This window comes from Eutrigla gurnardus, assembly GCF_963514095.1.
Source record: "Eutrigla gurnardus genome assembly, chromosome: 18".
Taxonomy (NCBI): Eukaryota; Metazoa; Chordata; class Actinopteri; order Perciformes; family Triglidae; genus Eutrigla; species Eutrigla gurnardus.
Window position 1 is genome coordinate 19,671,732 of NC_139929.1, and position 18,222 is coordinate 19,689,953.

Genomic DNA, 18,222 nt, shown 5'->3' on the forward strand with positions numbered 1-18,222 from the left:
CAAGCAAGTGCAGATCGGGGTAGGTGGTCCAGAGGAAGGACCTGGTAGGACCACCTGGGTGAGATAAGGAGCCCAGTTCCTCCTCCTCGACCTGTTCATCTTGGGGAGTGTGAAAACGAGTAGGCAGTTGAGAGGGCAGCTGGAGTGGCAGTGTTTTCTGGGGTGATCCAGGTCTCCGTCAGGGCCAGGAAGTGGAGAGTTTGCAGGGAGGCATACGCTGATACGCTGTCCGCCTTCTTGACTGCAGACTGGCAATTCCATAGCCCCCCTTGTACTTCAAGTTCCGTACCGGTGGGTTACAGCGTCGACCAATGGGTCTCTGGCAAAATCTTCTCTGGTTTGATGTCCTCACTGGGATAGGAGGACACATGGCTGCGATGGGTGGTGGTTGAGATGTTATGACTACCTCAATGGACTTCCTGGATGGACTCGTTCGGCTGTCCTGAAGATGCAGCTGACGCTGTAGTGACAAGCTCTTAAGTGCTTGGTTTACCTCATGCAGGTTTAGCCCCTCCCTCCAATCAAGTCTATTGACTACAGCTGAGCTGGCTGAAACTAGGTAATTGCCCACTCAGTGAGATCAGCTTCACAAGATTTAAACAACTAGCTATCTAAACAAGACTAAATGTTACAACTAGCTCTACCCACAGAATTCCTAAACCCAAATCTACAATTAGATTTTTGAATTCTAGAATTCTGACTTACCAACAAGATAGAAAGCAGCTTCCTTCCTTTCTCCAGACAAAATGTTACAATGTACTACAACAATATTTTCACAAAATGTATTTACACTTGCTGGATTGGGCTTTTTGTATGTTTGACTTTTTGACCTTTTTAAGTCTTTTAAACCATTTTCTTAGCAAATAAACTTATTTCAGAAATGCAAACTTTCAGAGCTGACTTGGCTATACTCAACAAAGTTAAAGAGAAAATTTGTAGATTTGGATTGCCTGCAGTTGGAAGGCAAAATTGTGTCATCCACGTAATAGCGATACAAGACATGGTATTTCTCTGCAGTGTTTGTAATGTGAAATGCAAAGCTGGAGAAATGAACACGTCTACACAGAATATGGTGGATCTGAAAGACTCATGAAGAGTTCACTGTTTATCAGGGCCTAAAAGTTACATCCACCACAGCAGCTGCAGCTAATGTTCGCCTATTCACATCATCCGGGCTGGACATTTGTCTCCCATCTGCCTCAAGTCCAAAAAGAATGTTTGCACATTTCCTAACTGTACATTTATGCATGTGTATAGCTTATGCCCAGAAAGCCACCCATGTTCTGTGTCCCAGGAGGTTCCGACCTGCAAAATTGGGGAAACAAAACATAAAACATCCATTGCCTCCAGTCAATGTCCCGGGTCTCTCCAAAACTCTGTCAAATAAACCTAATAGATGCTTCATTTAATACCTTATCAGTGGCTTAGTGCAAGGTATCCTAGCAGGTTGATGCTTCCAAATGTTACCAGTCGGCACTCAAGGAACCAGAAATAGCAGGAGGAATGATGAATGTCTAAATCCCCCTTTACTCTTCAGAGTAAGCCTGAAAAGTGACGCCACCAGGAAATATTCTCTCAAAGGACTCCTCATTATCGATCTCAGCTTCTCACGATTCTTCCATACCAAGTATACAGTTTAATTTCTCTAGAGCCATTTCCATTGTTCTACGCTACCGTAGACCACGTCCTGCAGATTATCAGGTTGGCAGGAGTTGGTGCATGGCTGGGAAAAGCAGACATTACACATGCATTGAAAGCCATGCCACTCACCTCACCCAATGGTATCTTTTCTGTGTTAAATGACATTCAAAGTTTTACTTTTCATCTAAACTCCCATTTTGGTCGGATTGGTTTACAGAGCAGATGAGTGCATGATAGATAAAAAAATGGACTTTAAGTAATGCTAAACCAAAAAAAGGGTAAATTTGAGCAATGATACGTTCCAAAGGCAACAGTACACCAGGCATGTGGACCAGTTTCTTCCAGTCAGATGACCATTTTTTTATTGTACTGCAGACAGAAAATTCTATTCCACATGTTCTTATGAATTATTTGATGCATGGTTTGACCTGCATAACAGCTGTTGTTCTCACCCTTCATGAGGTTGATGTAGGCTTTGCTCCACTTGTCACGATGTTCTGATGTGAGGATGCCAACAGGCTCCATGTTGGTCTGTAGTGAGGCATTGCAGATACTCTCCAGCTGAGCACAGAGCTGATCAACTGTCAGCACAGTCCCATCACTGTTGTACACCTCCAGCACAAAGAACTGAATTGGAGGGGAAAACATCCATGAAAGAAAGACTGGATGAGCTTCCGGGCAAAGCCCAAGGGCTAAAGACACAAGGCTGTATTCAAATTAATATACTGAATATATCTCACTGTGACTAGAGATTCACTTAATTCCATTCAAACTCTGATACCCTAAACTGAGTTATCAAATTAAGCATGTAGGTGTCGAGCTGTTGCATGTTCCTTACATGACAGTAATGTACTACAGTGATGGGATGTCCCTTACCTGACAGTGATGTGCTACAGTGATGCGATGTCCCTTACCTGACAGTAGTGTACTACAGTAATGGGATGTCCTCTACCTGACAGTAATGTACTACAGTGATGGGATGCTCCTTACCTGACAGTTGTGTACTACAGTGATGGGATGTCCCTTACCTGACAGTTGTGTACTACAGTGATGGGATGCTCCTTACCTGACAGTAATGTACTACAGTGATGGGATGCTCCTTACCTGACAGTTGTGTACTACAGTGATGGGATGTCCCTTACCTGACAGTTGTGTACTACAGTGATGGGATGCTCCTTACCTGACAGTAATGTACTACAGTGATGGGATGCTCCTTACCTGACAGTTGTGTACTACAGTGATGGGATGCCCCTTACCTGACAGTAATGTACTACAGTGATGGGATGCTCCTTACCTGACAGTTGTGTACTACAGTGATGTGTTTGTGTGCGTAGAATTCTACTGAGTCTGTCTTCAGACCAGGGATGCGGGAGCATGACATCACATTCTTGTACTGCTGCATACACAGAGGCCTCCCTCTCATGTAGTCAACTGGTAGAGTCTCACTGAGAAACACACAAACATTAAACAGGACCTCAGGCCCCTTGACTTCCCTGAAGCTTCCACTTTTACTGGACGACTAGGACTACTTTGAATAATGTAGCACTGTATACATCTTTTTCTCAAGTTCAGGGCTTTCACCTACATACATAAAGACATTAAGAAGACCTGCAGCAGGTCGAAGGTAGTCTTGACATAGTTACTTCAGTTTGATTTACTATATGATAGATATAATGTTTGATGAACACACAATATGTTTTAGTTGGAAAGATAACAAAATGTTGATAACATAATTATTGTCAATGAGATGTGCAAAATAAGATTTCAGCTTTTGTCATGTGTTTCTATGAATTTGGGTCAAATATACAAATAATTGAACTCAATGTCTCTACGTGTTTCTAACTTTCGTTGGAAATAAACCCAATTTAAATCCTTCACAGAGCTCATTTTATATTTCTGGCTCAACACAAAGAGGTTTAAATTAAAACGTTTGGGCTAGCTATTGAAACCCATGATGTCTCTTAAAATTATTGTGTAATTTATTTGATTTGCTTCTTTTCCCATTAAAGATTTGAGATACGTTGCTTCTAGCGGCCACAAACCGTGTCGACTGTGTGACGTCAGTTGATTGGGTCATCAATCACCATGGTTTTAACTCACTCTTTGATAGGTAGTAACTTAAAAGAAATTTAAATAGATGAAAATTTTACAGTTTACTTTAAGTGAAAACAAATATATTAATAAGCTTGATTTTATGTTATGGATAATTTTCCGTAGCACAATCGTCATGTTTAATACATTGTGTAAAGTAAATTACACAATCATTTAAACTGTGAGGATGATGAAGATCTTATGCGTCTGGGAAAGGTTTTAAGCTCAGTACTCACTTGTCAATCATTGTTTTTACATCCAATGCAACTGCTATAATCTCGGCCGCACACCTGAATACAGAAAACATGGTTATTCATTTGAATGTTCAAAATGAACTTAAAGGAACAGTGTGTGACATTTAAAGTCATTTATTAGCTAAAATCAATCTTTATCAATATCAATATCTGTCTACTTGTTAGCTGATGCTATAGGCTACGACATACTAATAATGGTAGGCTACCAAATATAAACCAATAAAAACATGGCAACATAAATCACTATCTTACTTATACATGCTCACACGTTTGTTTTCGATATCAACCTCATCCCTTGAAAGAATACTGTGAAGTGGTATTGGATGACATGTTAGCTTCTTGGTAAAATAGTTGCAACAAAGCGATGCGCTACAGCGCACTATTCGTTTGAATGCAAAATGCAATTTCACCACTAGATGGGAGTAATTCCTACACACTGTCTCTTTAAACAATTAAACAAACCGATACTCATTATACATCATGTTGCTGTATACCATGTGAGGACCACAGAATGTCAATTTCATGTAAATCAGTTGATAATTGACACATTAGGCTGACTTCCTCTTGTCAGCAGGTGGCACTGTGTAGATGTCTTCAGTGCCACCTTAAGAGCTTTGCCCTGCCATAACCCTGACTAGCACAAGGGTTCATACCTTCATAGGTGTTGCAGCTTTAACTGTGGTTGTCTGGGTAATCATTGTTCTCCACATTTGAGCATAAAGTCATATTCTTGGCTAAAAAAATGTCATGCCCTGTGTGTGTGTGTGTGTGTGTGTGTGTGTGTGTGTGTGTGTGTGTGTGTGTGTGTGTGTGTGCGTGCGTGCGCACCTTATCTGTCCCTTTTTATCCCTGAAGTCCATTCGGGGAAATGTTCCCCCAATGTTTGAAAAAATCACCAGAGGCTTCCTCTTTCCAAGAAAATGAGTCTTCACAAAATCAGACGATATCTACAAAGTCACAAACGTCAGTGTCTTTACTTCATGTTAAATGTTTCTGGACATATTCTTCTTCCAAACTTTGGGTGAAATGGCATTAAAAAGTGTCCCAATGAAGTGGGTCCTCTCCTCCAACATTGATTGAGACTAATGTTGTTATATTACTATTGTTAATTGTTTATCCAGATTCCCATTAGCTGTTACCAAGGCAACAGCTACTCTTCCTAGGGTCCACATTAAAAACATCATTCATGATAATTTAATTACTATACCCCCCCCCCCCCCCCCAATTAAAGCAGTATAAAAGACAAAACAAATAGCCTATAATTACAATACACACCCGCATAAACACATCTCTTAACTGCTTTTACCCACAAATAACCTCTTACACTATTACACTGTAAAATTACTCTATGGCTACTAGGGGTGTGACGAGATCTCGTGCCACGACATCTCGCGAGATTAAACTCAAAGATATTTGTGTTCTATCCAAACTTCTATTTGTGACCTGTGGGGGCAGTAATGCACCTTTGCTAAGTCTAGCCTGCCAGAACCTAAAGAAGCAGAAGGAGGGGAAGCAGCAAGCAGCCAGAATGACGTCGGAAAATACCGGTATACCATTGAAGATGCCCCCGCCACTTGAAAAAAAGAAAGAAATATTTAATTTAATTTATTTCATTTTAACTTTTATAAATTTTAGTTTAAGTTTCAATTTGTGAAAGAAGAAGTTTATTAAAAGCTCATGCTTGTCACACAGCGGTGATGGGTGTCCTGTCTTGGGTTTTCTGTCTTGTGAATTGTATGTTTTATTTTGAAAAGTAACTCTCCTCTCGTTTCAGGTCACTTGCCCTTCCTCATGTGTCTCCAGTCTGACGTCATCCCTAATCCCTGATTGTTGTCACCTGTGCTCCCCTCCCTGTTGTCTATATAGTCTGTGTCTTCCCCTGTCTCGTTGCCAGAGTATTTCGTCCCACGTCTGAATCTAGCCTATGACCACAGCTCTCGATCTTTACCAAGTCTTCTTTGTTCAGTGTTTCAGGTATTCCTCTAGACGAGTGATTTTCTGTTTGTTAAAGTTTTTCAGTTCCTAGTTTATAGATAGACCCTCGTAGTAGTTTTGTCCTCCTCTTTTGGGAGCGTTTTCTGTTTGCAGCCTTATAGTGCTTTGTTATTTTCCTCCCTTTTGGAGTGTTTTCTGTTCTTGCGATTAGCCTTAGATTATCCTCCCTTTTGGAGCGTTTTTCTTTTGTTAAAGTTTATAATTTAGTCACTGGTAGAGTAGACATTTAGTTAGCCTTTTGTTTTGTATCCTCCCCTGCGGAGCGTTTTCCTTTGTGGTGTTTGTATGTCCGCCTCCTTCCCTATCCCCGCTCCCCTTACCCTTTTCCCATCCCTCTCTCTCCCCCTTTCCTAAAGTTAGGATTCTAGTGAATTTTCATAGCCATTGTGTTGTCACTCGTTTGTTGGGATTCGTGTGAACCTGTTAATAAAAGCTTGGATCTGTCCTCACTCTGCGCCTGAGTCCTCCTGGTCTGACAATGCTTACATCATGCATTTAAAGAGATATATTAAAACCTTTCAAAATGCATGTGCAACTCAGTTAAATAAAGTCTGTTGGTCCTGTCATATATTTGTCATTGTAGTTTTCTTAAAATCTCGTCTCAACTCGTTCCCGTGAACCCAATATCATGTCTTGTCTCGTGAGCTGTGTGTATCGCCACACCCCTACTGTATACATAATGGTTCTTTTCGCCTTTGCCCAATGTCAGCATGGACCCAAATGCAGTTAAAATGTTTATTTAAATTATGAGCTAACAAAAAACAAAGTCCAAAACCTCAGGGAGACCACAAGGGCAAAAAAAAAATAACAAGATTATCCCACAGGTGAACAGAACTCACAACTATAATCCAGAAAAAGACTGTAATACGAAGCAGGATTTGGGTTTAGCGAGGTAACTTCAGCGTTAACCCTGGGTTTTCCATCCTACGATGCTCGTTCACTTCTTACTGGGTTACATCGCCATGGTAACTTACGCTGCAGAGCTAACCTCCTCCGGAGCAGGTTATGTTCCTGATAAGCGATCAACGTGGAGAAAAACACCGCCTATTGACCAATCGGCTCTAGTGGTGCACGAATAACAAAAAAAAAGAAGCTCGGTGGATCGTGAGAGGGTCTCTTAGGAGAACTAGAGTGTTCAGAGACCGGCAAAACCCCCCTTTTTTCTGCCTGACGATGTTTTATATGAGAGATACAAATTCTAATCGGAGGGAATAGCTTTTCTGTGTCAGCGTACAGCCTACTCACCACTTTGAATAATGTTTTATATTTATTTGATTTGCTCCCAAATCCGTTTTACAACGTCTGGATTGCAGCTGAATTAGACTGATATTGTCAAACACCACGCCATAAAAATATGTCTAAGCAACACATTCATTTTTTTTTAAGTTATTTTTTGGCCTTTTATTGCGGGAGGACAGTGTGAGAGTAAAAGGGATGAGAGAGAGGGGCGACATGCTTTAAAAGAGGGCTGCAAGGCGGATTCGAACCAGAGCAAGGCGGATTCGAACCAGAGCTTTGGGTCCTGTTTTTATTTCTTAAGGGATCAAGCCCACAATGGTCCAGTTCCCTCAAATAAAGACCCTGGAACAATCAGTTTTTAACAAATTACCTTCGTTGAAAGGGAAAATAAATTCAATCGGCTGTGAGATGGCCTAGTATGATGTGCAGGAGGGGGTGGGGTTACATTACCTAAGAAGAGTTTCTCCCGGGTGCATATTTTGGAGTTTTGTGGTTTGAAGTATCAAGTCAACAGAAGATGGAGGGTGTTTCCTTTGATTAAGGCTGGCGACTGACCTAAGCCAGTCAGGAAACCTTTTTTTCTCTTTTTTCACAAAGAGAGAAGTTCACAGTATTTTTAGTTTGAAATCTTCATTGGTCTGGCTCATCAGACAAAAATCGTCATTTTCTCTGGTTAGTTTATTTTGCAAGTCTGTCACTCACAAAAGAAGCATATAGAGGTCCTAATACGTGAAACTTGTTTGATCTCGCACTAAAGCAACTATTAACTCCATAGACCCCAATGTGTCTTTGTAATACAGGCTGACTGTGAACCGAGTTTTCAGCAACTCATTTATATACATTATATCGTACATTCATCGCAGTATCTGAGTCTAAATTGAGTCTACGAGATGCGTGATGTCAGTTGTTGATGTTCTTGTTGAACTCACCCAGTTGTCAGTGTTGCGTGCTTCCTTCTCCAGGAGTCTCTGCAGTGTCTCTCTGACCCCTCCTGCTTTCTGAAACTCTTCCACCATCTTTCTCACTCGCTTGACCTCATCCCCCTCCATGATTGGCTCTAGGAAGCTGAGGTACAACTCACAGCTCTGCTGCAGAGGGGGCACAGGTGGACTGGGCAGTCTATTCTGCTGGATCAGGTTTCTGCCAGCAACCAGAGTCACTGATGCTGGTTTCACCAAGAGGAAGGGCTTCACCATCCCTACCTTTAACTGAGAGATACAACAATGTTCTCATAATTGTGTCATACAATCAACAACAAACAAAATGAAAATGGCAGCAGAGGAAGAGAGTGGTCCATGTTCCTATGGTGAGCTTACTGGTACTTGGTATATACTGGCTGATCAGCTGATACCACAGTCCTGTAACACAAATTACCACCTGCACTCTGCAGCAGCAGGCTTTAGGTTCTCAGGTTAAACACCTGCAGTGAAAGTGGGGCTAGAACTACATCCCTGATACCCTACAGAACAGAACAGCAGCAATTTACACAGTGGCTACAGACCACCTCAATCACAAGTCTAAGCTCAGCGACACTGACACTGAGTCCAGCCAGGAGAGAGTTGTAGTAGTCAAGGCCGGAGATGACCAGTGCTTGGACCAGGAGTTGCATTACACCCTTTGTGAGGAAAGTCCCAATCCTGCGGATATTGTAGAGGGCAAATCTGCAGGATCGGGCCACAGCAGTGATGTTGGGGGTTAGGAGGGGCTTTACTGTATATGTCTTAAAAGCCGCTGGAATGACACCTGAGGTGAGGGAGGAGTTGATCAGGGTGGTGAGGAATGGCAAGATGTCGTGTGAGATGTCTTGGAGAAGAGAGGAGGGAATCGGGTCAAGGGAGCAGGTGGTGGCATGGTTAGATGTAACAAGTGCGGGAACGTCTTTAGAGGTGAGGGGGCTAAAGCTGGTAAGGCCGTCAGAGCTGAGAGTTAGTGGAGATGTTTTCTGGGAGGTTATAGGAGTAAATGAGGAGCTGATGTAATTTACTTTGTTGGTAAAGTAAGTTGCAAAGTCATCGGCAGTAAGGGAGGAAGGAGGGGGAGGGGTAGGAGGGGTGAGGAGGGAGGAGAACATGGAGAAGAATTTCCTGGGGTTTTCCTCTTTAAGTGTGTACAATAGTTAGGTTAAATAGTTAATTATTAATATTCCTACTATACTATGCTCCATTTGTATCAGGAAAGCACAAAGTTGAATGCTTTCGAAGTTATTGTTAGAATCCTAATGGTGGTAGATGGAAGCCACCACATAGTCTATACCACAGTGGATCCAATTGCTGGTGGAAACACTGACTATGGAACTATCAGTGGCCAGGGTAAGCAAGTCGAGTGGAAGGGCCATTCAAACCAGGAAAGAGGCTCTAGAGTTAAAGGGATAGTTCGGAATTTTGGACATAAGACCTATTTTCCAAGTCAGCCGGTGTGTTCGAGACGTCTGGAGACGTTTTCAAGAAATTTCATTCAGTTCTTCTACATTTACATTTAGTTCATTTAGCAGACGCTTTTGTCCAAAGCGACTTACAATAAGTACATTTGTCAAAAGAAGGAAGCAAAGAAACCACAACGTATCATTGCCGATAAAGTAAGAGCTAAAAATAGAACAAGTGTTAGGTCCTCATCTGAGTAAAGTAGTACTTCAAGAGCAACAGTGCTATGATCAGAGTGCTATAGGTAAGGTTTTTTTATTTTATTTATTTTTTTGGGGGGGGGGGGGTGTTAGTGGGTCATGCTAGAGTTGAGGTGAAGTCTGAACAGGTGAGTCTTGAGCCTTTCTCGGAAGATGGCAAATGACTCTGCTGTCCTGACATTGGTCGGGAGTTCGTTCCACCACTGAGGCGCCAGAACAGAGAAGAGTCTGGACTTTGCGGAGTTTTGCTAGTTGCCGAGTTCGCTTGTGCTATGGCTAGCCAAGTCAATCGTTCTAGTTTTAGCATGGCATAAAAAACACTCATACCGACTCCACAGTGCACCCGAGGCAAATCCATTAAAACACTAGACTGTCGATGTACATATCTGTGTTGATAGAATAATATTTGAAACAAAACTAACCTCGCATCGCATTAATCATTCATTTTTTGAGGGACTAGTTTCTCAGCAGCAGCGGAATTTTACTTTGCTCTGTCGGACTCAAAACTCTAAGACGCGCTACTCGGAAATAGCCGGTAAATACACACCTGAACACCGCCGATTTGTCGGCACTTAAGCCCCCAAAGCTGTCTGAAAAGCCCTCGGAGCTCACACAAACACCGGCCAGCCCACGGCCACGCGAACCCACAATTACGCACTGCGAACCCGGACCTCTGCTCCGTCCGTAGACCCGTAAACCCTCGGACGCATTGCGGGGAATCCCTCCGGTAAATAGAGACCTGCCCCACGCCGAACAGTCGGGCCTCGTGCCCTCAGAGCTGGGTGAAAAGCCCTTGGAGCTCGGACCAACACCGGGCAGCGGGCGGCTCCGCAAATCCACAATTACGGACCGCGAACCCGAACCTCTGCTCCGTCCGGAGAACCATAAACCCTCGGACGCGTTGCGGGGGATTCCCTCCTGGCACCACCAGTCTCCGTTTGTTCGGTCCCGGTTCTCAGCTCCAGCGGGGGCTATCTCGGTCTCCACAGATGCTCGCATTCTGCCTTTTGAGCATCCCTCTTGCGCAATTCTTCCTCTGTATATTCAGGCTCGTACAGGTACGGTTGGGTTTGGGTGGAAAAAAACTCCTCATCAGAGTCTTCAAAAGTTTCAGTATATTCTCCAAAAGTGTCCATTTCTGTGAGATTGAAGAAACTAGCACTGCAGGCTACTCTGCGTCTGTAGCAATGACAGCAGGTAAACAAACTATTATAGAACCGGTAACTTATACGCGCTAGGTGATATCACTCCGCCGCTGCCATAGCCTACTAGGAAGTATGACACGCTGCTGCTGCTGAGACATAAATCCTTAAAAATGCAAGGTTGGTTTTATTTCAAACATTCTATCAACACAGATATGCACATCGATAGTCGTTACAATTGATTTGCCTCGGGTGCACTGTGGAAACGGTATGAGCGTTATCGTCTGTTTTGCTTGCTTGTTAGTTTGTTTGTCTTTGTTATTTGTTGCCGTTGTGGGCGTTTCCTACGCAATGTTTGTTTCTCCCTTTTCTACATGTCTTTGTTTTGGAACAGTTGGTATGCTTTGGTGTCGATTTAGATCATGTTGTCTGGAACACATATGCATACATTCTGTATGAAAGTGTATTACTGAAAATAAAGCAAAAAAAAAAAAAATGTATTTCTCTCGGTCTGATATAAAGTGGTATCAATGCATCCCTATTTGTGGAGGCGTCACATTTTGGTTCATATACGCCTTCTGTCATTTATCTTTCTGTTCCCACAACAACATACAGAGAAAATGCTATTTTTTCAGATATATTTACGAACGATGATTAATTGTGATTAATCCAAAGATTCAAATTGTTAATCATGACAGCCCTGTATTTTGTTGTGCTGTAGTCTAAAGACAAAGTTATTATTATTTTTATTATGAATAATAAAAATCCAGTAGTGAATGATACATACAGTGACTCTATATGATATTTCCCAGCTCAATCAGCCTAGACTAGGAATGTATTTTTAGCAGAGGGACACTTACATAGGCACACTCAAACACCCTGCAGCCCATCTGCAGCTTGCAAAGAAATATAAACATTAAAAAAAATGTTTTAGATATACAAGTTTGAAAATATACGTATGGTTAAACACACATGAAACACATCTAGCTTGTGTAATTCCAGCAAGCTACATTTGAACCCAGGTAGAATTAATTAATTGAAGATTTTCTACTCACCACATTTCTGCTGCAAAGACGCAACATGGTGCTTTCAGACTGAGGAAATGTGTTTCAGGAAACCGATCGGTAATGTTTCTGCTCTATGAGAGTTGAAGTCTAACCAGTGCTCTGCTTCCAGCTCTCAGACACGACTGTATCAACACATTTGTTTGTAGAGAGAGAGAGAGAGATGCCTCTAACCATCTTCCTAAAGTAAATTTGTCTTTCCACATTTGCCTACAAGTGTGTGCGTGTGTTTTGTTTGGTTGTAGAGGATGTTTATATTCAAATGAAATTGTGACGTTTATTTTAGAATTGTGTTTTTCTCTACTTTATTTTATTGAAGACTTTTTTTGGAGTTGTTCCCTCCTTTAGTTTTTCTCACCCTTCCCTCTGCTCTCAGGTGTGTCTGATATATCTCCTCCACTTTCTTTAATATAAATGTTATTCTGTTACAAGGTTTAGTTACCTTGAACAAAGAGACAAAATCATATCCCATCATCAAACCCTCCTTTGCATCAAATTTCCACAAGTTTTAGGAGTGTGTTTATGGGACTTTATGTCCAGAAGTGTATTTGTGAGGTCACACACTGATGTTGGAGGGAAGGCCTGGCTCTCAGTCTCCACTCTAATTCATCCACACCAGTTCATCCACCAAACTCTCTCCTCCATGTCTTTATGGACCTTGCTTTGTGCACTGGTGCACAAAGCAAGGTCCACAAGTTGGGAGCATGGAATTGTCCAACATCTCTTGGTATGCTGAAGCATTTAGAGTTCCTTTCACTGGAACTAAGGGGCCAAGCCCAGCTCCTGAAAAACAACCCCACACCATAATCCCCCTCCACCAAACTTTACATGTGACACAATGCAGTCGGACAAGTACTGTTGTCCTGGCAACCGGCAAACCCAGACTCCATCAGATTGCTGAGTGATTTGTACTTATAGAAGAGAAACTACAACAAAAACATAGATCTCATCACGCTAGTATCGATCCAATACCAATACCTCCTGCGCCTTTACAACCTATTCCTGTGATAGCAGAGCCATTGGAGCAAGTGATTATTGACTGTGTTGGCCCTCCACCTCGAACTAAAACTGGAAACCAGTATTTACTATTATATGAGTTGCCACTCATTACCAAGAGGCTATCCCGCTACCTTCGATAACCGCAGTGCCGTAGTGAAAGTTTTAGTGAAGTTTTTTTTCTACTTCTCGATTACTGCGGGTGATCCAGAAAGACCAGGGGCCTCAAAACAGGGCTGGAAACGTGCGTACGCTACTTTCCACGCAAATGTTGTGATCTATAAAAAACAAACTAGACGGGAAAGTGTGCGCACCCATAAGCAAACTCTAAGGCATGCATACGCACATTCTGGAAGGGAATCAGCGACACAGATGCAGCTGTGGTGAACTGAAGTCAGATTGTAGGAAGTCAATGTGAGAAGAACTATTATAGTTTTGATGACTCGCATACATTTCACTCCATATCATACGTTAGATCCGCGTTATCATGAAGATGAACTCCAGCAGTGTTTTTGACGCTTTTACTGTGTGATAATTTTTTTCATGAACACCTTCTCGTATCTTACATCAAAATTATTTTGAAATATTGAATCAGTGCTGTCACTGCAGGAGGAGGAGACGGCCCGACTACATGTAACACAGGATACAATAAATACCCTCCCAATAGATCACTGCAGAACACAGCGGGAATAACTAAATATTTAACTATAACTATATATTTACTGTGCATATGTCATCAACATACATAAATACAGCCATTAGGCCTTCGTATAATTGTTACACTTTATCCTCGTTTTTAAACCAACAGAGTGCAGAGGAGTTGTAATGAGTGCCATGCTCGTGCGCGCTCAGTCGTGGAGCGTGCCATTGGCCTCCTGAAGAGCAGATGGTGAGCGCAGGATGCCTCAGGAGGCAGACTACTCCACTGCCCGGCAAAAGTTTGCAAAGTCATCAGGGTGTGTGGAGTTTTGCACAACGTGGCCCTGAGGGAAGGCATCCCTCCCTCCTGACCACCCCCAACCCGACTGGAGGGGTTTCAACAGGGCGCAAGAATCCGTGCGCCGTTTGTAAGATAAGGAAGACAACAATCAATGTTCATTTTTTAACATATTCTTTTATTAAAGTCCCAGTTGGCAAAATTTGGCAAAATTTGATCATATTCACTGAGGCCGACACCATGCTCCGATAGAACAACATAAATCAACCGGTTTAATAAAAAAAGCGCACCTCTATGTGCACGTAGAGCCTGTTGTTTGTTTTGCAAAATATCAACAAAGCCTGTGGTCATCCTGTCCAATCAGCACGCAGGCCTATGTTCGTGCACACAGAGCCCCTCCCCCCTCGGGTCGTTCCACTATCACAGGAGGGAGGTGGAGGGAAGTAGCAACAATCTTTCAATTCCTCGGTTAAAAACCGAAACGAGGAGGTCCAAAACAACCAAGGAAAAGAAAACACTGGTGGAAAAGAAGGAAAAAAAGAAATATTGCGACAGTGCCCGTGATAAAACCAGAGTCAACATCTGACCCGCGTTTCAAAGGTGGCGTGATCTAAGGGATTTCAAAGGGCACGAAGTCGAGGGGAAGCAGTTCGGTGGTCGTGGGGGAGGAGCGTGAGAGTTGTAAACATTCAAAATCTGACAGAGTGCCCTCGATCCACTGGCCTCGCTGACTGGGACTTTAATATGGAAATTTCTTGCATCACATTGCGCGTTTGCTGTAGCTCATCTGCAACGTTGTTGATGGCGGCAATTGTGTCTCGCTGAAGTTGCAGGACGGTGTCAGTGAGCACCCGATGGCCTGATGTGCCATGCGCCCGGGATGCACTGCTGCTTGGCGTTGAGTGGGCATCACATCACGTCTTCCGCATACCACCCCCAGTCGCAGGGAGCTGTAGAGCGCTGGCATCAGACTCTTAAACTTAATCGGTCATGAAGCGCTATTACGATCGTACCGCTGTACCTCGCCGTTTTGATGTAGGTGATGAAGTTTTACTGTTGCTACCCACCACCAGCTCTGTTTTCGCAGCTAAATTCTCCGGCTCGTATGTTGTTAAAGAGTGTCTTAGCGACACTGATTATGTTCTCTGTAGTGATGTCCAAATGAAGCTTCGTGAAGCATTTTCTTTATTTTCTGAGCCCAATAGATGGCGCTCTCTGTTCAACAAAGGGTTGAAGGCCGATATATTTCCATTGCATCACGAAGCTTCATTACAGAGTACTAGTTCTCTGTACTCCAGACAGAAGGCGTAAGACTAGAGTCAGACACATAAACCCATTGAAACGCTACCAGTCCTGTGAGGACGATGATAGCTCTGCTGTTCCCTCGCCCTTAGTAGCTGAACAGTCAGATGTTAAAGCTGCGGCTATCATTGTGACAGAGTCTGTGCGACAGAGTCTGTGTGTGCTTCCCATGCGTCCCTACACATCAGCCGTCCGCCTCCCAAATGCAGAGATGCTTGCTAACCTGTCGTGCTGTTTGCAGCATTTAACAGCTGAAAAGCAATGTGATCTGGAGGTGCTGATTGGCCAACACTATTGTTTATTCAGCGATCCAACCTGCACTTCGGTCTTGAAACATGATATAGATGTGCACCCCATAAAACAGCATGCTTACCATGCCAATCAGACTGAACGTCAGTTGAAGAAACAGGAGGTGGAATATCTCCTGCAAAGTGATTTGGCTTCTGCTAGTTCCAGTCCATGGAGTTTGCCATGTTTGTTAGAAGCCAAATCCGATGACTCCCCCAGGTTTATCACAGATTTCTGCAAAGTAAATGCAGTTACTGTTTGAGATTCATATCCTCGAATGCGAATTTGGAAAAGCCACCCGAAGGTACCTCGGGCAGCAAGTTGGACAGGGACAAGTGCGCCCCGTTGAGGCAAAGAGAGGCAACAATTGTTGCCATCAGGGATTTCCTTGTTCCGACCACGCGTAAAGCGCTGCGTCAGTTCCTGGGAATGGCTAGCTACTATAGGAGTTACTGCAGAAACTTCTCCAGTATCGCCTTTCCGCTAACCAGCTTACTCAGCACTAAGGTAGACTACATGTGGACTACAGAATGCCAGGTAGCATTCGATAGTGTAAAGATTTTGTTAAGTTACGCTCCCGTGCTCGCAGCCCCTGACTTTTCCAAGCCCTTTAAGCTCAAGGTAGACGCCAGAGCAGTTACGGAGAGGGAAGGATGGTATTGATCATCCTGTTGCTTACTTTTCCCGCAAGATCAACAGACACCAGGGGGCTATTGCACGAAGGCAGAATTAAGACATCCAGGATAAATGAAAAAGCCAGCCTTGAACTAGTCTGGTCTGATCATCCTGGCTTAATTAGTTGCACGTACGCCAAGCCAGGATGAGAAGCGGCGTCAATGTCAAGCCAGGTGCAAGTAATTCTGTTGAGTGCGCGTTCACGGATTTCAAAGGAAGACCGCGAGGTTGAGCACAGATTCACTGATGCAGACATGGAAAAACGCGTGCGGCTTTCTTCTCTGCCGCGGAGCAGAAGCTTATAATGGAAACTTGTGAGGAAGTGAAGGGTATGATATGCAAAAAATAAAACACGGCCGCTATTATTAAAGAACGAGAAAAGGGCTGGCAGGCAATAGCGGACCGACTGAATGCGTAAGTGGCACTCAATTTTACAAATTAACATGGGAACATGTTGAAAATGATCACTCGAAGTTAATGTTACTCTGTAAATTTGCCAGGCTAATTGTAAACACTTATCCACAAGTTACACGACATCCATATGTTAAAATATCTCGCTCTCTGCACATATTCAGAACAAACATGACTGGACCAAAGAGGACTTCGCACCAAGTGAAGGTCAAATACAAGAACATTTTGCAGGGTGGTAGGTAAGTGCAATGATTTTTATACCAATGTACACATGAGTTACAGAAATTAGTTAGAAGCTGTCTGCTTACATATTTTACTGTGTATTGATTTTTAGGGGTCAAGAAAAAGGGCTAATTTATCAGGTACGGGGGGTGGCCCACCAACCATGGACCTAACGCCAGCTGAGGAGCTCGCCCTAGACCTTAACCGAGGGAGGCCTGTGATGGAAGGGATCATAGGGGGGACAGCCACAGACTCTGTCCCACCTTCAGCAACTGCCTCCTTCATACAAGGTACATTATTACACTGTGTGTGTACATGGAACACAATCGACCATTTAAAAGGGTTTGTGAACTGTACAAACTGGCTTACCTTGCAGTGTCTGGCAACACTGTCACCCTGCTGGAGCCACCAGATGATAATCCAGTGAGTATTATTCACCAAAAGCATAGGCTTGGCATATTCTCTAAATAGCCTACAAGTTCTAATTTATGTATGTGTGGCAGGGGGAAGGCACTTCTGCTGCAGCAGATGATGAGGAGACCCTGTCGGTGGACTCCAGAAGGCTTGAGGTATCATGTCAATCTTGTGGGAATACTAATTTAGTCCATAAAAACCCAAGGTGTCAGTGATGTGGTGCTCATGGGGGGGTTATTTGTAACAGGACCCAGAAGATGTACATCATGAGAGCCAGTCTGCCAACATTGTGAATATTGACTAAGGGAAAAACCAAATTATGCACAATTTGTGCTATGCTAATTCCTGCTTTGAAAATTGATGGATGTTTTACAGAATTCACACACTGTCAGGCAGCTTTATGCTACTCACCTGAAAAGGCAGATAGAGCTGGCAGATCTCAAAATCAATGTACAAAGACGAAAGCTACAGGAAGTCGATCTGGACATTGAAATAAAAAGGAGGACACTACGGAAACTGGATCTTGAAATCCTTAAACTAGAAAGAGAAGTAAGCTATTTCAGAGCACACTTAAAGCATGACTGTATCACAATGTACTAATCACTTTTTTTCTCTCTCTTATCTCTCTCTCCCAAGCTGGGTGATTGACTACAGAAAATGCAAACACAATTGTTAGTTGTCCTGTGTATTTATTTCAGTGTTCAAAAGGAAAATCAAATGGCCAAAAGAATGGGCTTTATCCACAAACAAAATCAACTAAAATAATTTCTAATGTACTGTTCCCTGACCAGCCTCCCATTGATGTCATCATCATGCAGTCCAGCGTTGTCCCAGTCCACTTCTGCTTGCACTGTGGGGGCCCTTTCCTTCCTGAGACAGGCAATGTTGTGCAGAACGGTGCAGGCAACCATTATGTCACATGCCCTGTCTG

General features: G+C 43.1%; 2 protein-coding genes across 6 annotated transcripts in view; one reads left to right on the top strand and one right to left on the bottom strand.

The window, feature by feature from the left end:
• Positions 1–12,165, bottom strand: part of LOC311028973 (carnitine O-acetyltransferase-like) — a 32,844-nt gene extending 20,679 nt beyond the window's left edge. Inside the window, exons 1-6 of one of the 3 annotated variants that reach the window (XM_084033812.1) lie at positions 12,038–12,165; positions 8,150–8,428; positions 4,815–4,933; positions 3,969–4,022; positions 2,936–3,086; positions 2,094–2,268 (exon numbers count right to left, since the gene is read on the bottom strand). In XM_084033812.1, coding sequence (XP_083889938.1) covers positions 2,094–2,268; positions 2,936–3,086; positions 3,969–4,022; positions 4,815–4,933; positions 8,150–8,428; positions 12,038–12,064 — 805 coding nt within the window. In that variant the 5' untranslated portion in view covers positions 12,065–12,165. Of the gene's footprint in view, positions 1–2,093; positions 2,269–2,935; positions 3,087–3,968; positions 4,023–4,814; positions 4,934–7,670; positions 7,804–8,149; positions 8,429–10,387; positions 11,051–12,037 lie in introns of those variants that run through there. The other 2 variants (XM_084033813.1, XM_084033814.1) reach the window with 2 other exon arrangements.
• A 4,434-nt stretch (positions 12,166–16,599) lies between these two features.
• Positions 16,600–18,216, top strand: LOC311028788 (uncharacterized protein). 3 transcript variants are annotated; one of them, XM_084033550.1, is made up of 8 exons: positions 16,600–16,658; positions 16,820–16,894; positions 16,990–17,167; positions 17,254–17,300; positions 17,381–17,446; positions 17,539–17,580; positions 17,928–17,962; positions 18,083–18,216. In XM_084033550.1, exons 3-7 carry the CDS (start codon positions 17,041–17,043, stop codon positions 17,937–17,939), a joined length of 294 nt encoding a protein of 97 aa, XP_083889676.1. In that variant the 5' UTR covers positions 16,600–16,658; positions 16,820–16,894; positions 16,990–17,040; the 3' UTR covers positions 17,940–17,962; positions 18,083–18,216. The 3 variants fall into 3 exon arrangements, 2 of the variants coding, with proteins under 2 accessions (XP_083889676.1, XP_083889677.1); XM_084033551.1 differs by lacking the exon at positions 17,539–17,580; XR_014598792.1 differs by lacking the exons at positions 16,600–16,658; positions 17,254–17,300 and having other exon boundaries at positions 16,818–16,894.
• Positions 18,217–18,222: the final 6 nt, after the last annotated feature.

Excerpts from the sequence above, each read along its gene's own strand:
- LOC311028788 (XM_084033550.1), top strand. The coding sequence starts at position 17,041 with ATGGACCTAACGCCAGCTGAGGAGCTCGCCCTAGACCTTAACCGAGGG. Across the intron at positions 17,168-17,253 it reads AACTGCCTCCTTCATACAAG|TGTCTGGCAACACTGTCACC; the intron begins GTACATTATTAC and ends CTTACCTTGCAG. Across the intron at positions 17,301-17,380 it reads AGCCACCAGATGATAATCCA|GGGGAAGGCACTTCTGCTGC; the intron begins GTGAGTATTATT and ends TATGTGTGGCAG.